General features: G+C 46.5%; 1 protein-coding gene and 1 pseudogene across 3 annotated transcripts; one reads left to right on the top strand and one right to left on the bottom strand.

Moving 5' to 3' along the window:
- Nucleotides 1-2: 2 nt before the first annotated feature.
- On the bottom strand, nucleotides 3-3780 carry LOC134557846 (chemokine-like factor). Of its 3 annotated transcripts, none has more exons than XR_010082200.1 (4): nucleotides 3607-3780; nucleotides 3373-3531; nucleotides 1852-2076; nucleotides 3-393 (listed from the first exon to the last, which is right to left on the bottom strand). XR_010082200.1 is itself a non-coding variant. In XM_063411121.1 (4 exons), exons 1-4 carry the CDS (start codon nucleotides 3778-3780, stop codon nucleotides 292-294), a joined length of 531 nt encoding a protein of 176 aa, XP_063267191.1. In that variant the 3' UTR covers nucleotides 3-291. The 3 variants fall into 3 exon arrangements, 1 of the variants encoding a protein (XP_063267191.1); XM_063411121.1 differs by having other exon boundaries at nucleotides 1981-2076; XR_010082201.1 differs by having other exon boundaries at nucleotides 349-393; nucleotides 1981-2076; nucleotides 3287-3531.
- A 52-nt stretch (nucleotides 3781-3832) lies between these two features.
- On the top strand, nucleotides 3833-15799 carry LOC134557832 (thymidine kinase 2, mitochondrial-like; annotated as a pseudogene).
- Nucleotides 15800-18147: the final 2348 nt, after the last annotated feature.

Here is an 18147-nt window from a genome sequence, read left to right as displayed (position 1 = left end):
GCTCGTTTTTATTTTCTTTTTTATTAGAGAAAGACGACAACCATGAAAATAATTTTCGTACAGGTAAAAACACAATTAAGTTTAGAAAAACATGACAATTCTCTCTGAAGCTTTAACTGGTGAAATTGCAACGCTGAAACTGCATTTGGAAAAGTATGAAAACTTATGAATGATACTTGCAGAAACATCAGTGCACAGGAAATTCAAAATCGAGCATGTGAAAATACAAATTCTTTAAAAGACAGTGGGGAAACGGGATGGAGAACTCATTCTTTCACTAACACATCAATCTTATTTGGCAGCACTCCTTCCTCTTGCTTTCTCAAGGCTAATCTTCTTCCAAAGAAGAAACATGTCAACAAGGCAGAGAGCAAGCAATATAAGACTCAACACCTATAAAAATTATCATAAAATTAGTTCCCCCAATAAATCTTGAGCTTTTACTGTAGTGACTCATCAAGGTAGCAGTAAATACATCTTCCTAACTTTGTTCTGGGCTTGAAAACGTGTGTGATTTGAGACAGCTGATAAATCAAATAACACCCATATTTACATCCCATCAGCCTTTCAGAGAGCCTGCTCTGTTTGATGTTTGTGTCAGGCCTTGGAGATAGTGTGGTGCTCTCCTTGAAAGCTAAGCTAATGCTGCATTATGCCAGACAATGCTTTTATCCTTAATGAAATCCCCTCTGTCCCTTTAAGGATTGCTTATTAATGGGACTGGCCCTGAAAAAAGTCAAGGGGAAAAGTCAGTATTTGTGGAAACAAGCCCAGCAGGAAAATGCTCTTCTCCTCTGAAAGGGAAACATTCTCCAAACTGAATAAAATGCACTAAACTACTCAGAAAATAGACAACCTCAGGCAGGTAACTGGAAAAATGTGTTTGCAGAAGAGCCACTGAGTTAACTCACTCAGTTCCTGCCCTTCAGCCTCACCCCACATGCACACAGGGTTTTTTCTGAAAGCACTGAATTATCTGATCAGGGGAGTTATTTTCAGGAGAGCTCTTGGGAGAGGACAGCTCAAGGCAGTTTGTGCCTCAGGAGAACTGGCTGGGGGTGATTCTGTCCCTCCCAGCACTGGAGATGTCCCATGTTCCACCCAAACTTGTGTTCCCAGCTACCTGCTCAGTCTCCTGCTCCCACCTTTAATTTCTGTGAACTTCACAACTGAGAATATAAATTCTATTCCAGCACAGTCAATCTATCACAAAGTCTCCTTTTTAGGATGCTGTTGCCAATGAAGCCATCAACTTTCCCCCCCACCATCTCCTAAGCTCAGTTTGAAAGACCTCTGTTGTAGGTTTGAGGTTTCTTTTGGTTTCTTGTCACATTTCAGCTTGTACTGTATCTTGTACTTCTAGAGACTTTTAAAACTGAGGGGTTTTCTTCCCCTCCTAGCTGTTTATTAAGGTTAATTACATTAGTTGCCATTTGAATTAAAAATATCAGTTACACAAACTATTAATTTGGTTAAATCTTAAGAAGATGAATTCTTACAATCATAGTATGAACAAAACCCCTGTTCAACTGACATAATTCCTCAGTTTGTGTCAGAAACAAGAATGTACATGCCAGGAGGGAGGTACCAGCGTGTCTGTTAAAAAGCTTCAACTCTTTTTAGCAGGACTGTTGTAATTTTTTCTCAAATAGCCAAACTGGATAGTTCTAAAAGAGCTAGGGATTCCCCCACCTGGGATTTCAAGCTATGGTAGCAAATGTAGATTACTTAAAAACACTAGAAATTCTGAATGTTTCAGTACTTCTCTGCAGCAATTCCTAATTCTTGTCATCTTTAAATTAATAGTCATGGGAGGATTATTTTCTTTTTGTGAGATACACTTGAATGTACCTTGTTTGCTACTGCTGAGTGTTCTTCCAAGACAGTTGTTTGCGTGGTCCTTCCACAATGTCAGTGTACCAAGAGGTTCAAATCACTGCACTTTAAGAACTGAAATTCGTTAACAAGGTTCCTACTTACTCCTCCAGCCATTATCCCCTTGTTGGTCTTGATTTTTACTGCAGTCAAGCCCACAGGGATGAGTAACATCGCTGAAGTCACCGAGTTCAAAATATCCTGAAACAGGTAGCGGAAGCAAAATATTTATTTGGAAATACAGGCCTGAAGGAGAACGTGGAGAGCTCCCAACAGAGAAGGCATGGTGAAAAATGGCTGGATTGCCATGAAAACAGAGTTACAGCAGTATCTGTGTGAGAGGACACTGAGACACTGACACCCAGTGGTTTGATGGTAAAAAGAGTGTTTATAGTAAAACTTGCTCATTTTACATTTCTTCTGTTGTTTTTGCCTGATATATTTTGCAACTTGGCTACACCTGATAGACCGAAGCAGCAAATACATGTACAAAAGGGAGGTAGGAGCAGAACTCGTGGGTATTTGGGTGAAAGTGTGTGACTAGTTGGTGGTGTGAAGGTGTTACACAACAAAGGCAAAGAGGCAAACAGTGCCTGTGCCGGGAGGGCTGTTACCGGATCCAGCAGCCATCCAGAACTGATGGAACAGAACGCTCCGTTAGGAAAACCTGCCTCAACCTCCACAGAACACGAGGGCTTGTCTTACCTGTACAGAAACAATCACTGGGCTGGCTGACAAAGTCCCCTGGGACAGGAGATCCCTCCTGTTCACTGCCCTGCTGGCACTCACAGCCAGCAGCTGCAACAGCCAGGGGACACTGGTAGCCACAGCCAGGGACATTGGTACCCACAGCCAGGGGACACTGGTAGCCACAGCCAGGGGACACTGGTAGCCACAGCCAGGGGACACTGGTAGCCACAGCCAGGGACATTGGTACCCACAGCCAGGGGACACTGGTAGCCACAGCCAGGGGACACTGGTAGCCACAGCCAGGGGACACTGGTAGCCACAGCCAGGGACATTGGTACCCACAGCCAGGGGATACTGGTAGCCACAGCCAGGGGACAGCCATATCCACAGCCAGGGGACACTGGTACCCACAGCCAGGGGACACTGGTAGCCACAGCCAGGGGACACTGGTAGCCACAGCCAGGGGACATTGGGACCCACAGCCATAGGACAGCCAGGGGACAGCTATATCCACAGCCAGGGGAAATTAGTATCCACAGCCAGGAGACAGCTATATCCACAGCCAGGGAACATTGGTACCACCAGCCAGGGGACATTAGTACCCACAGCCAGGGGACATTAGTACCCGCAGCCAGGGGACATTAGTACCCGCAGCCAGGGGACATTAGTACCCGCAGCCAGGGGACAGCCGTACCCACAGCTATGGAACATTGGTACTCACGGCCCGAGTCCATCAATGCTCACGGCCAGGGGACATCGGTACTCACATCCAGAGCACCCCGGTACTCGGAGCCCACGGGTACTCACAGCTAGCGGCCAGTAGAGGCACCGCATCCGCACGTCGAGCCTCAGCAGGTAGAGCAGCAGGAAGAAGACGGTTGTCACCGTCTCCAGGCCGGCATACCCCGTGTAGAACTCGTGCTCGCCCGCGGTCAGGAAGCAGATGAAGGCGGCCAGCGCCACCAGCTGCGGGACAGGAGGGGACGGGGTCAGCGCCGGCCCGGGCCATGCCGCGGGCCCCGGGGCCGCCCCAGGCCGTACCGTGCGGGCGATCTTCACCGCGCCCCGCGCCGAGCGGGGGAAGGCCCGGTCCAGCGGCAGCCGCGTCGGGCCGGCAGCGCTGCCCGGGCGGTGCCCGGCGGGACTGGCACCCCGGGACGGCCCCTCCAGCCGGGGAGATCCCGGAGCCGATCCCGCAGGTGATCCCGGTGCCATCGCCAGCGCTGAACCAGCCCCGCCTCAGAGCGCCTCAGGGGCGGAGGAAGTGATGGGGCGGCGGCGGAAGGGCCGGAGCGGGGCGGAGCCGGGTCCGGTGCGGGTCCGGGCGGCAGCGGGATGGGCAATGTGGCGGCGGGGCGCGGCCTGGGCCTGGGGCCAGCGGGGCGCGGGCAGCGCCGTCCCCGGCCCCTCAGCGAGCGGGCCCCGCGCCGCTACCGGCCGTAAGTGCGGGGCGGAACCGCGGGGAGGGGACGGGACGGGCCCGGCGACCGCCCCTGAACCCGGCTTCGGGTCAGTGCGAGCCCTCGGGATGCGCTGGAGCGGCTTTGGGGGAGCGGGAGCGGGGTCAGACCCGAGAGCTGGATCAGACCGAGAGCTGGATCAGACCCGAGAGCTGGATCAGACCGAGAGCTGGATCAGACCGAGAGCTGGATCAGACCGAGAGAGGGGTCGGACCCGGGAGCGGGGTCGGACCGTGCAGCGGCTTTGAGGGAGCAGGACCGGGTCAGACCCTGGAGCGGCTTTGGGGCAACAAGAGCGAGCGGGGTCAGATTGGAGCTCTGACCGGGGGTGACCGCCGAGCCCGTCCCTGCCTTCCTGCCGTGCTTGGCTGGGTGAAGGGTCTCGTAAGCTCAGCTTGGCTTGGACAGTGTTTTTGCCCTGTTTTGAGGTGTAAGGTGCTTATTTTGGAGCTGCTCTGTAATCCTCGCTCTTACCCGCCGGACCTGTGAGGCCAGTGGGTGCTGCGCCAGCTGGTCTTTCTAAAATTCATTTTTCCTCTACGCAAACCCACTGAGGAGCAGCAGATGTAGCAAAAATGTGGTGAAAGTGTGAGCACTCAGCGTTGGACTTGTAAGCGTCAGGGACAGCGTTCAACTTCAGCTAAATCTGTGTCAGTCGGTGCCACAATGTGTCTGTTACATGACCCAATAATTACCTAGAACCTTGAAGGTTGATCATTTAGAAAATAGTGTCATGTTAAGCCATAGGGAACCTAACAATGTCCTAGAGCATCTCACATTAAGAGGCTCAGTATAACTAAGTTCTTAAGACCACTTTGATTTTAACTGTTGTTTATTTCCATTCTAGATAAGCATCTGATTAAAAAAGATGCTAGAAAGAGAATTGTAAGTATTTGTATTTTGTTCAGAAAGCAAAATAAACAGTGCAGCCTCTTTCATTACAATTCAGTTATAATCTGAGTGTGTGTATTGGCAAGCGTAGGCCGTAGCTGTGTCACTGTAGTGGTGGGTCTGTCACTGGGTCATACTCTTGCAAGGCTATGCTGGTCTAGTTGTGAAAATTGTAATAAAATTGTGAGAGATGTGTGCAAAAGTTGTTAGGAATAAAATTGTGAGGGCTTGTGTCAGGACAGGTGGCATTTTGGGTTCAGTGTTGCATGTGTAGCCTTGCCATTGCCTTATATAACTCTCCTGGGCTATAAATTATTTTAAGGCGGTTGAAAAAAATTCTCTTAGCTTATTTTAGTTGTTTAGGTTTCTGAAAATAAAAATGTGAGCCCACTTAAGGTTTAAGCCAGCTATACAATGGATGCTGAAATGACTACTTCAGCTGGCACTTGTTTGAAGCTGGTAGTCAGGTCTCTGAGGTGGGTGGTGGCAGAGTGAGGAGCAGCAGTGACCCACTGGAACCCCCGGGCTCCTGGGAGGGGGGAGGAAGCTGTAAGCAGGGCAGGGGCTGGCTGTGGGGGTAGCAAGGAGGGAAAAAGTGCTGCTCTGGGAGAGTCACAACATCCAAAGAGATCCCCAGTGCCTTCCCATGAAATAATCCGTTCCCAGGGTAGGGAGCTGGCATGTTGGAATGGGCAGGGTGCATTTCTAACACACTGTTCACTGTTCAAAGTGACTCTGTTTTTCACCAGATCTGTATCGAGGGCAACATTGCGAGTGGAAAAACAACATGCCTGGATTATTTTGCACAAACTACCAGCATTGAGGTACTGGATGCACATTTCTTTGTCCTTATTTCCATCACTGAGCAGCTGCTTGTCTTAGATCCACCGTGTCCTTGGGTGTGTGAGGAGGGAGCAGCCAGGGGCTGCTGGGGCACCAACCCAACTTTTTATAGGCAAATTGCAGCAGAGAAATGTAGATCACATGTGGTATGTATGTACAGGATGCCAAAATCCCAGTAAAACCCGTGAATCAGAGTTTGTACCTGTATAAAGTAACAGCAAATTGCAGAGCGTGGGCATGTTTGGGCTTGCCTGTTTGCCATTTCACGTCACTGAAATCTTAGATGGGTGTGGTAAAAGCAAAGTAAAGAATTATTATGTAAAAATACCTATGCCATGTAACAGAGATCCCAGTGAATAGATGGCTTTTTTAAAAGAAGGAACATCTGTTAGAACTGGTTCAGGAGACTTTTTAGACTGATCTGGTATTTGATTTTGTGTTGCTTAGAACCAGGTTACGGGAAGGGCAGGCTTGTTGTATTTTAAACAAAATCAAGGACAAACCTTGATTGAACAATTGTTTTTGTACAACAGTTATTAATGCTTTCCCCAACAGACCTGGCAACACATTTTGTAATAATTTTTAGGAGTCCTCCTCGAAATGCTGGGTTGCCAGATATTATTTGGTAATTTTACAGGAATTGTCCTTATGAAGTAATTAACTGTTAATCCAAAGGATAACAGACTTTAATTTGCATACCATGCAACATTTTTAAGTAGCTACTTAAATTCCCTGGCTGATGAGATTCTCCTAGGCCTGACTCTACAGTATTATTGCAGATTTAGACCCTGTTTGAACCAGGCAAGTCTCTTGTGATTTTACCTATTCAGGGTAGACGCTTTTCTGATTCATTTTGTAAAAGATTTGAATACATTCTGTTTGTTAGAACACATTGTGGTAGAATGTGGTAGCACTCTGGTCCTCTTCCTTTGCTGGCAAGCGTTACTTTCTGAGAAGTTAATTTGTAAGGGGATGGGCTTGTCACTGAAATGCGAAGTACTCTGCTAAGCTGTTCTTTCCCTTACATCACATTGATTTTGACTCCAAAAAAAAAAAATTCTCTCCAGGCGTATGAGGTAGTCTAATCAGCATTTAAAAATGCTAAGAATATGTTGGGTATTGGCATTTCTCTATTTTTAGCAGTGTTCATTATTACCTTTTACGTTACAGAATTCAGTACTGTTTTTTTAAGTCTGATGAGTTTCCAATACAAGTCCTGAATACTCTGATTTACTGCTCAAGTATTCCTTAAAAATAGTTGTACACTTGTAGGGTCACATTAAGTATTTTGAATCCAAGATGCATTGAACATGGAGTTATTCTTTTTAACCAGGTTTTGAAGGAACCTTTGACCAAGTGGAGGAATGTTCGAGGTCACAATATACTGGTAAGTGGCAGAAATTATTTCTGCAGTTACAGTGGCTGTTCTTTTAGCAAGACGTGTAATGGCTTTTTATCAGCCAGTAAAACTGCTCCAAAAGGTGTGATCCAAACGTTACACAGCAAAAATTAAAGCTCCACAAAGCAAAAGAGCTTCTACTGTGATTAAGACATGCATATAATAGAAGCATGGCATATAAAATGTGCTTTTGGCAAGGACTGGGTGTCCAGTGGGGTGTGAATTAAAGCAATTCCCAGGAAGGTGAGCCCTGAGTGTGGCAGTTCTTTCTAAATGTGCTTATGCCTGTTTCAAAGAAGGGCAGGATGTCACTCAAGGTGAGGGGTGGATCCGGTCAGTTAATGTTGTTTGACTGGAGTTCTTTGAATAACTCTGGTGCCCCCAACATAAGAAGGACATGGAGCTGTTGGAGCGAGTCCAGAGGAGGCCACGGAGGTGCTGAGGGGGCTGGAGCACCTCCCCTGTGGAGCCAGGCTGGGAGAGCTGGGGCTGCTCAGCCTGAGAGGGGAAGCTTGTGTGGAGACCCCAGAGCTCCTTCAGGGTCTGAGGGGCTGCAGGGAAACCAGAGAGGGACAATTCCTCAGGAACTGCAGTGACAGGACAAGGGGAAAAGGGGACAAATTGAAAGAGAAGTAGTTTAGGTTGGATGTATGGAAGAAACTCTTTCCTCTGAGGGTGGGCAGGCCCTGGCACAGGGTGCCCAGAGCAGCTGTGGCTGCCCCTGGATCCCTGGCAGTGCCCAAGGCCAGGTTGGGCACTGGGGCTGGGAGCAGCCTGGGACAGTGGAAGGTGTCCCTGCCATGGCAGAGGGTGACACTGGATGATCTTTTAAGGTCCATTCCAACCCCTTAACACTGTATGAATCTGTGATCCTGTGGCTGCTGCAGATAAGGAAAATTCAGCTCAGTGAGGCGTTGAGGGCTTCTGTTGACCTTTGGGTGGCCGAGGCTTCTTGGAACTGTTGCCCCGGGGCTGTCCCTGGGTCCCAGCTGCAGTTGCACACCAACCCTGCCGTGGTGCTGGAAGTGGTCCCTGCTGTCAGTGCTGTGCTTGGGGCTCAGCCCTCTGCACAAACCCCGTGGTGGCTGAGGAGGGATCTGCGGTCCGCCCTGTGGACACAGCCCAAGCCATACTTGCCCTGACACGTGTTAAATACCATCAGTGTTAGCACAGGCCCCCTGGAGGAGTAAATTGTCCCTCCTAGGAGTTGCTGATGCCTTTCTGATTGTTAGTAAAGGGTGGGGCACGTGTTGCACGACACCACAGCAGCCTCGGAGCACTGGGAAAGTCTGGTCTTGGCAGGGAGAAAAGGAGAAGGTCAGACCTGTGGGCTGAAGCTGTGCTGCTGGCTTAAAACTTGTCACCTCAGCCAACAGACACTGAATGATGTTTTATTTTGAGTGAGATCCTTTCTCTGCTGTGCAGGATAGATTGTTTCTTGTAAGTTCTGTGTGTGTGTGGAATTGCAGCAGTCAGAAAGTGGAACAGCTACCTGAGAGCTGCTCTGAGGATCCTTTGGGAAGAACAGCTGCCTGTTAACCTTTTCTGAGGCCCAGACCATACTTAGAACTCTGTATGATATCTGGATGCACTGGGTGTACTGAGAGTCTGTCAGTGCACAAAAATAGAGTAGTAGATAGGGGTTTTTTTCATTACTTGGTTCTGACTGTTCTATGTGCAGAGTAACTAATTCCTGCTGACTTCAACCAACCTCCCACTCAGTGTCTGTAGGGACAGGGCCATAATTGTACATTAACTGTCCATTGTGGAGAGCAAATGATCACTTAATTCTAATCAAACCTGATGTCAGCTATTTTAGTGTGCTTCTTAGAGCAACGCTGTTGTAGGGCAAAAGCTTCCTAATAACCCAAACTTCCTGTTGTGCTGTTTGTCCTAACAAGTGTCCATCTGTCCTGCTTCCATCTCTGACCCCAGGGCTTAATGTACCAGGATGCATCGAGGTGGGGAATAACTCTGCAGACCTATGTCCAGCTAACCATGCTGGAGCAGCACACCAGGCCCATGGTAAGGAAACTTCTTCTTTTAATTTTAAGAGTAATTAGATGTGGTTAGGAGTGCGAAATCCTTTTAACCTTGTATTCAAGAGTTAAGGTGCTGTGTGTGTTCATTCTTTGTTCCTGCAGTGAGTAAGGATTTCTGTGGGGCAGACATTGATATGCTCAGCATGTGCTCTGGGGGTAAAACTTCTGCCTCCTGCTTGCTCACAACTTCCCCAAACTGATCCTGCTGTTTGGGCACAACTTCTGGAGCTCGGCTTGCACAAATCTCTTCCTCATTTCATGTCAGTGACTTGTCTGTGATTTCATTATTTTGAATCTTTGGCAAACACCAAGTAACCTTATGTTAGAATTCATAGTACTGCTTTGTGCTGTCTAGAACAAATTTAGCCATTGCTTCTTCTATTTATGCAAAATACTTCCACTACCGTTTTCTATTGCTTTTTCAGGTGGTTTACATCCTTTTTTTCCTTGTATTTGTTCCTTTTTTTTTTTAAATTAAATTTCACATCCTGCCTTTTTTATCAAGATTTCTTCATTCTTTTCTCCTTCAAACACCTTTTGTTACATTCTATGCTGTCTTCCATTCCCTGATTACAAGACCTGGTCTTACATGCCATGCTTATATTTTACTGATTGTTCTTAAGTTCTGTTTTCTAAGCTTGTGTTAGGGCAGACTTTTAGCAGTGCCAAATATGGAAGTGGCACATATAATCATTAGGGTTTTGGAAGAGGTGTTTTTCCAAGACACAGAAATCCTGTTCTGTTGGAGAGGTTCATTCAAGAATTCCTGAGGATCTCCCTGTATTTCAATTTAAGCTTTTTTTTGTCATTTGAGCCTTGCTGGAGCTATTTTTGCTTTGTTAATGTGCAGAAACCTGGGTGAGAAGTTGCTCTGCCAGGCCCAAGAGTGTCAGAGGATCTCCCTGCTCCCACATGAAGTAGTGGTGGAACACATGAAGTGCTGGCTGAGGCCAGGGCTCTGTCAGCTGCAGTTACTTATTTTTAAAGTCCTGTTTCCTTGCTTGAATGTCTGATGTCAGCCCTGTGCTGTCACCCAGCAATGCATGAGATGGAGCAGCTATTTGGGGAGCAACAGTTCCCATTATCCTGCAGATCCTAAGTGGGTTGCTGCTGTTTTGTACCCTGAGTTGGCTCCCACTTAGCTTTGAGCTGGTGTCTGAATAACAAATTAGAGTAAGATCAGGAGTCCTTGTTTGTTTTGGGGTTCCCACCCTCCAAGGAAGTTTGTTTCTCACTAGATTCTGAAAATTGTGTTTCCTATGTGCCACCTGAGTCTGCAGAGAAGCAAGCATGAAAATGTACAGGGTGAAGTTCTGTGTTGCAGATTTCCCCCATAAGGATGATGGAGCGGTCGATTCACAGTGCAAAACACGTTTTTGTGGAAAACTTGTATCGAAGGTATGGGATGTGGCTTTCTACTTTATTTTCTTGGATTAATTATTTAAAATGTATATCTAATCAAATGATAATTCCTTTGGTAGTGTGCATTTTAAGGGGCCTGTGCAATCTGCCAGTTCTGTGTTGGAGTGGCAGTGTGTTTGGTATGGGTGGTGCTGCCCACTTCCTGTAGGACTCTGGAAAACCTTTTTCAGCACTGCTCCTGAGTATTTAGAACTCAGTGTTGTTTAGACACCATCTATTGAAGTGATCTGCTCTCCAGCTGAATACCCGAATCTTGCTTGACTCAAACACACGCTGAACAGGTAAAAAACCACAAGGATATAAAGAATAAGGCTGCAGGAGGGAGAGAACTGGGCTGCGTTAGCCAGCCTGGCACCCTGGATTGGCATTTCTTGCAAGCAGGGACTCAAGTCCTATGCCCTTGCACAGAATCAGGATTGACAGGATTAAAAAAGACTGCGAGCTTTGGTAGGCTGTGAGTAAAGCAAGAGCAATTACCTGCCCTAGGTATAACTCACCCACCCCAAACTAACTGCGGTAGTGCAGGAATCAGGGTTTTGTTTGGTTGTTTGGGATGCTGACCTTATGCCAGCAGTGTCTGCGACAGATGGGTTTTAGTGGGTTTTTCAGTGGCCCGGAGGGACAAACCCGGTTTGTGCCACAAGGTGTCACCCACGCTGCACGAGTGTCATCCCTCTCTGCCGCGGGACCGCCTTTGGCACTGGGGAGAGACTCACATCATTCATCCCAGTCCATACACAGTGCAAGCAGCCCAGAATAGCCTCCTTTTTAGATGCTGATTTCTTTTTAATGTAGACAAAATGCTTTGTTCCCAAAGATTTAGTTGCTATTAGGCTAAATCTGTTTGTGTCAACTCTGGGAATTAATTAAATAATAATAAAATTTTTAAGGGCCTCTAAGATGTTTTGTGACCTCAGCACTTTTCAAATGTTGGAAAAAAGGCATTTGCTTTGTTTTGTTACAGCAAGCTAGAAGGCAAATGATAGTACCAACAGCAAGCCAAAAGAAAAAGATGTGTTTTAAAGGGATTATAAATAAAACAAGGAATGCTTGAGGAATGTATGAAAGTAGCTAGTTTGTGACACATTAAAAAATGAGTCAATCTGGCTGTGTTAGGTATGTTTTAAATGTGTGCACACGAGTGTGCAGGGTGTGCCGTAGGTGAGCTCTGCAGTTCAGTGTCCCTCTGAATCCATCACTAGTTATGATAGAAAACTTGCTCAGCTCGTGTTGGGCTTAGGCAGTAAAAACGTGACTTGGTAGGAGTCAAATGTGAGCAAACTTTGGAAATTTAAACATCATTTTGTGCCTTTTATATTCCCTGTATCTTTATGGATCTTGAGCCAGAGTCCTCCCAGGGAAAGCAGAGGTGTGTTGTCTGCAGGGCAGGTCAGTGCAGTATTGACTTGGAGGTATCTGTCTTTTAGGGTAAGAACAGTGGAGCTTTTTCTTATTTCCAGTTCCTTTTAACTTTCCTGTTTCCCCGTGTGTCCTGGAGAAAAGTAGCACAATGAGAGTCTGGCTGATGTAGATCCCTGCTACCCAGAACTGATGTGTTGGAAGAGCAGCAGTGACCAGTGTTACCCCATTTCTGGATGGCAGATCAAGAGGGGAGGTGGTGCAAACGGGGGTTTTGCTTTTTTCCATATTTAGGGAAATGGCTTTATTACTTTTGCTCAGTTTTGCAAATGACCAAAGCAAGCTGTCAGGGGACTGGTTTAGAAATCTGTGGAATATTTTTCTTCGGTCCTATTTCAAATGGCATAACTAGTCTTAATTACTCAGCTGGAGAGCACAGGAGCCTCCCAACTCCATCTTTTTTACAATTTTTATGTTGCAGAAGCATTTAGGAAAGAGTATGGAGTATGTGTTACTGTCACCAGTTTTGAAGAGAGGATACTGTAAAATTAGTAATATTTGACAATCAGAATATGGTATTAAGTGAAAATCGATTCACTAATAAAAACATAGTATGCGATTCTTAACGTGTCCTCAGTAACTCCCTTTTACTTGAGTTGCCTGATACTTTATTATTGTTGCGGAGATAACTTTGGGGTCTTTGTCTCCAACATTCTGTGCTCCGAGTTCAGAGTTCTAGTTAAGCATATTGGATATTTCACTACTCTTTCCACAAATATTTCTTACAGTGGGAGTAAATTTATCTACACATTGACATTATATTTTTTGCTGCATTTCACTGTGGCTTCTGTAAGGAATTATTGGTGCTGCTCAGTAAATCCAGCCCTTCTGGTGACAGGCCCTGGGATAGATTTGAACTGATACTGATACAGAGAAAGAACCTGAGCAATAAATATCGTTGAGTACTTGAAAAAAAAAAAAAGAGAGAGAGAGAAAAGATTTGGTCTTTCTATGTTATGAACAATGGTTTGTGTGGCCTTCAATTTGGGTGGGCATAATGCTGGCCTTTTCATAAATGATGAGTAAATGGGGAGGGATTCTGGTCTGGTGAGCAAAATGAGAGTTTGGAGTTGATCTCTGCATGATGCTAAGTGAGTGATTTGTGCCTCTTGTGTTTGTTCAGGGGAAAAATGCCAGAGGTGGATTATGCTGTCCTGAGTGAATGGTTTGACTGGATCCAGAACAACATCGATGTTTCAGTGGATTTGATAGGTAACATCTTGGTGGCTCTGGAGGGCTGTGTTTGTGGGTGGGTTTCCCTTCTGGGAGAAGCAATACTTCTTGTTTCTTGGCTCATAGATAATCACATTATTCAGTATAAAAGTGGACACCATCAGACAGCTTGGGTTTGTGGGTGGTTCCTGGGTTGACCCACAGCAGTGCCAAAGGGGAGGTCTAGTGGTGGTACCCAAGCCAGGATCCTTCCCTTCTGTAGTTTGTGAAGTGAGTTACTTCTTTGCTTTTAAAGAACTACTTCTTTGCTTTTAAATAACTATTAAATTTTTTATTCCGGCAGTTTATTTGCAGCCATCTCCTAAAGTTTGTTATGAGAGGCTATAGACACGATGCAGGGAAGAGGAAAAAGTCATTCCTCTGGTAAGGAGTTCCTCTGATATATGTGCTTATAATGAGCTTTGAAAATGGAATGATTCCAGTCTAAATACTAAAATTGTATCCTGAGTATACTGCCAAAATGTGGTGCAGCTGTTTCTACTGCAAAGTAAACCCTGAGTATTGAATTTTGATTTATTTAAAAAATAATGATCTGTCATGCACGCTGACTCTCCCAGGTGTTCTGTTGTAGTAGTCAGTGCACTGTAGCTGACTTGAGGTGCAGTATTAATCCTCTGGTAATCTTCTCTAAGATGTGAAAGTCAATTGCCTTTGTACCATTAAATGCCACAAAAGCACCAGGTGAAGCACGGATAGCTGGGCTTGCAGGTGCTGAGATTTCCTGGGCACTTTGTAGTCTGCTCCCTCCAGGATGTTTGTGCATGAAAAGTGTCTCTGCTGTGGCTGAAAAGAAGCAACTCCATGAGAATTGTGAGCTTGGGAATCTGCTTTGAAACAAATGGTGGTGATGGAACAGTGACTTTCTGTGCCAGTTTACAGCACGGCCCTTCATGCCACAAGGCTTCTAAAAAAGCCTGAGCAGACATAAATGCAGTTCCCTCTGCAGCTCTGGGTGGGTGGCTCAGGAGGAGCAATTGTCAGTAGAAGATCTGTGCAAAGAGCTAAATTTTGGGCCCAGTGAAATTTTGCCTGCCTTGAGAATAAATCCCCTGTGATGGATTTGAAGAGCTTTTGTGTTATTTTGCAGCTCTGCTGAAGAGGAGGGGAGCAGTTATGAAAGTGAAGTGGTCCCCATGAAGCAAAAAACCAATTGGTGGCAGGCAGAAGAGCTTTTAGAGGAAACTGAGTTACCAGAAAGTGAACTGGGAATTTCAGGGAAATGTATTGACACAGAAAGTGCCCCCCATACATATTCTTAGCAGCCTTGCCCTTCTTGTCCTTACCTTGTAGTATTTTCCTCTGTAAAAATCTTGAACCACCTTTTACCTGTGGGAGAGCATCATGGTTGCTTGATCTTAAAAGGAGCTGAGAGCCCTGTGCTTCTGTGAGCTGTGTCTTTGAGGTCTTCCTGGAGTTAAACTTTATACTGGGAATTAACATTTCTCAAAAACCTTCTGATGCTTTTTATTTTTTTGTTAGCGGAAGATATGTGTTGCAGGCTTTTATATGTGTCTCTTAACTGCTTCCCAAATGGATAAAGATTGCAATGTGTGTGTCATCCCTGGGCATTGGTGTTATTCCAGTGCCTCTTTTCTAGGACTATTTAGAGGCTATTCACGAGCTCTATGAAGAGTGGCTCATTAAACGTGCACTGTTTGAAGTTTCCTGCCCAGTACTTGTGAGTATTATTTTAATGATAACCAATTAGGCATGTGGGGGATTGTGCTTTCTGAAATAACAGGAGTGTTGTTCAGTGGTAAAAGTAAATAAATCTGCTTTTCTGATAACCTTTGGAGAAGGACAGCCTCAGACAAATGTGACAGCTGTTGGTGTAGAGCATAAAAGTGGGGTCTGCCATCTCTGCAGTGGAATTTGAGGGGCTGTTCACTGGGATGGCTTGCAGGATCAGCTGTGTAGCTTTCAGGGAATGCCAAATTCCCAGCAGAAAGCAGCTTGGGCAGATCTGTTGGAGTATCCCGGCTTGGCTGCACTGGTAGTCCTGTTCTGTACTGTTCTGCTCAAGAGAAACCAAGTTCTGTGGTGTCAGTTATTTCCAGTGTTTCATCTTCTTTCCAAGGTCATTGGAGCTGACCATGACGTGCAGAAAATGATTGAGAAGTACGAAGAAAACCGGGACCAAATACTGAACCCACCGAACAGACAACACCATTTATAAAGCCCGTGGCTGTTGTATCAGAAATCATCTACTGAAGTCTGAGTTAGTATTTTTAGTATTTAAATATAATGGCTATTGTTTTTGCACTATGCTTTGTAGAATGCTATGGACTTACAGCTCTGAAATGATCAGATGCCAATCAGGAACAGAACATGAGCCAGTTCTCTTTGTGTTTTTAGGTTTTCCATCAGTTTTACTGTGTCAGTTTTGTTCAGCTGAAATACGGCTGTTTCCCTCATTTCCCACTTTGCTGCTGCTTCCCAGAAGTAACTTTAATGTCTTCTTTTTTTCCCCTAAAGACAACTGTTTTTGTAATTTGAAATAAAGGGTTTATTACAATGGCCTCTGAGGAGGGTACCTGAGGTTTCTCTGAGTGGGGTGAACGGGGTACCCAGCCCCGAGTGGCCGCTGTGTGCAGGGGGAGGTTGGTTTGACAGAGCTGCCAGCCCGGCCCTGGAGCCCAGCAGATCACCCTGGGTGTGAGCACACGGCACGGGCGGGACAACCCCAGGACAGCCACGGGATCAGCCCCAGCCAGGCTGGGTTAGGAGGGGCAGGTCCTCCCTGGAATTCACAGAGCCTTTGGGCCCCTCTCCCCTGGCATCTCCTGGAGAAGCTGCAGCCCCAGCTTGGCCAGGGCTGTCCTTGGCTGGGATGGGAGCTGGCTGAGGGCCGGGCCCAGAATGGTGGGAATGGGATCCCCCTGGTGGGAATGGGGTCCCTTGCTGGGACCAGGGCTGCTCCACACCTCTACTGACGGTGTGGAGGAGGGCACTGAGTTTACCCCCGGCTAACTGGGGTGATACCCACTGCCTGGAATGGGATCTGGAGGGCGGGAAGGCCCTGCTGAGGGCCCTGGCCAGGCTGGGTGATGTGCCAAGGCCACTGCCACGAGGTCCAGCGGGGTCAAGGGCCAGGTCCTGCACTTCAGCCACAATGACCCCCTGCAGCTGCAGGGGGATGTCTGGACGTGACACTCAGTGCTCTGGGTGGGTGACAGAGTGGTTGGTTACAGGCTGGACTCAATGACCTCTGAGGTATTTTCCAGCCTCAGTGATTCTGTGATTTTTGAACAATTGAATTGCAGTAAAAAGGAGGGGTGGAGCTCTTTGGGTTCTTTTCTGTTCAAATACAAAAATACCACAAAGTATGGCAGGCAAGGGTAAGAGTAGGTACTGGAAAGATCTCAAAGCAATGAGGCTGGATTGTTGGAATTTTGATGTCCCTGGTCAGGTCAACGTCCACTCTTGGTCCCTTGGGGTGGTACCCACCAAACAAAAGGTTCAGAGGGTTGCAGACATTCCATTTAGCATGGGAACAGCTGTATCCCTCCCCAGGGAAATGCTTCCTCTGTCAGCTGTGACCCTGAGGGCCATGCAGAGCCTTTGGGTGGGGCCTCCCTGGCAGGAGTCAGGGGCATTCGGAGGCCTGGGTGGTGTCAATGCCCCTCTGGCTCTTGCCCACTCGTGCCCCTGTGCTGTGTGGGCACCATGACCTGAGCAGAAAAGTGGCTCCAGGAAGGTGCTGCCCTACCCTCTGCTCCTTGGTTCCCCTTTCCAGGCACATCCTGAGTGGCCATCAGGTGCCTGAGGCACAGCAAGGCATTGACTCCTTCCTGCCCAGGCTTTACACAGTTCATACCAGAAGCAGGATGTTCATTATTTTATTATTGGAGGAAGCAAATGAAGTGCATTGAGTTAAAATAGCTTTGTTAAACAGATCTAACCAGTTTGAAATGGTGTTGTGCTCTAATCTTGTCCACATGAATGCAAGTTCATTGAATTCAGGAAGTTCTTTCTGCTCTGCAGGACATCACAACATAACTTAGTTCTGAAGAGAACTGTGCACTGGTAGTCCCACTGAATTCACTGCAAAACATTTAAAAACCCCTCAAAACACAGTTTTTGTAAGTGATTGCAGAAAGGTTGCAAGGGGTTTTTTCAGCTAGCTTTTCACAGAGAGCTTATTTTATTTGTGTTCATGAGATCCCCAGCCCTGCTCTGGCTGAGCTGAGGAGCTGTGAAAATACAGGGTGCATGGGACACTATTACTCTCTTCAAACATTTCTAAAAAATTCTAAAATGAATTGATTTCTTAATTGGTTTGCATTCTTTTACTTCTTTTTTTAAAGAAAAACACAGGTGTTTTTTGGGTTTATATCACTATTAGTTTATTATGACCTGTAAGTACTTGGCAAGTCCGTAGAGAAAACCAGTGGGGGTTTCATTCTTGGACTTGTGAAAGGAAGTGCTGAGTTGCCCTTCGCTTGTGCTTCACCCTCTGGGTGTTGCCTTTAAGGGAATCCTTTCAATGCAGCACTCAGACTGCTCTCACATTGCTTTTTGGGGTCATTTTCAGGGAATGATCCCAGAAGTACAGAATGTTTTTCCCCTACTGGTTCTGGTTGGTTTAGCTGGAACAAGCAAGGCTTCGTGAGCACTTTGATCACTTTGTACAGACATTTGTCAGGCACTTAGTGCAGGATGGAAACATTCAGTTATGGGGCTTTGCAACAATATCTGATGGTGCTGCTTTTGGACAGCACTGCGTTTGTAGGGTTGTGGTTTGCCTAAACCGCATTACACTGAGAGAACCACACCCAGTCAGGAACTGCACCTCCTGTCCTGTTACTCCCATCTGGTGAGCTGTTTCTTTTCTAAATCACTGCAACTCAATAATGGTAAGTGCACAGAGAGC

The sequence above is a fragment of the Prinia subflava genome, chromosome 13 (genome assembly GCF_021018805.1).
Source record: "Prinia subflava isolate CZ2003 ecotype Zambia chromosome 13, Cam_Psub_1.2, whole genome shotgun sequence".
In the NCBI taxonomy this organism is placed as follows: Eukaryota; Metazoa; Chordata; class Aves; order Passeriformes; family Cisticolidae; genus Prinia; species Prinia subflava.
The sequence above is the reverse complement of the archived record's forward strand: the minus strand, read 5'-3'. Positions and strand labels throughout refer to the sequence as shown.

Excerpts from the sequence above, each read along its gene's own strand:
- LOC134557846 (XM_063411121.1), bottom strand. The coding sequence starts at position 3,780 with ATGGCACCGGGATCACCTGCGGGATCGGCTCCGGGATCTCCCCGGCTG. Across the intron at positions 3,532-3,606 it reads CGGTGAAGATCGCCCGCACG|CTGGTGGCGCTGGCCGCCTT; the intron begins GTACGGCCTGGG and ends CCTGTCCCGCAG. Across the intron at positions 394-1,980 it reads AGGGGATAATGGCTGGAGGA|GTGTTGAGTCTTATATTGCT; the intron begins GTAAGTAGGAAC and ends TAATTTTTATAG.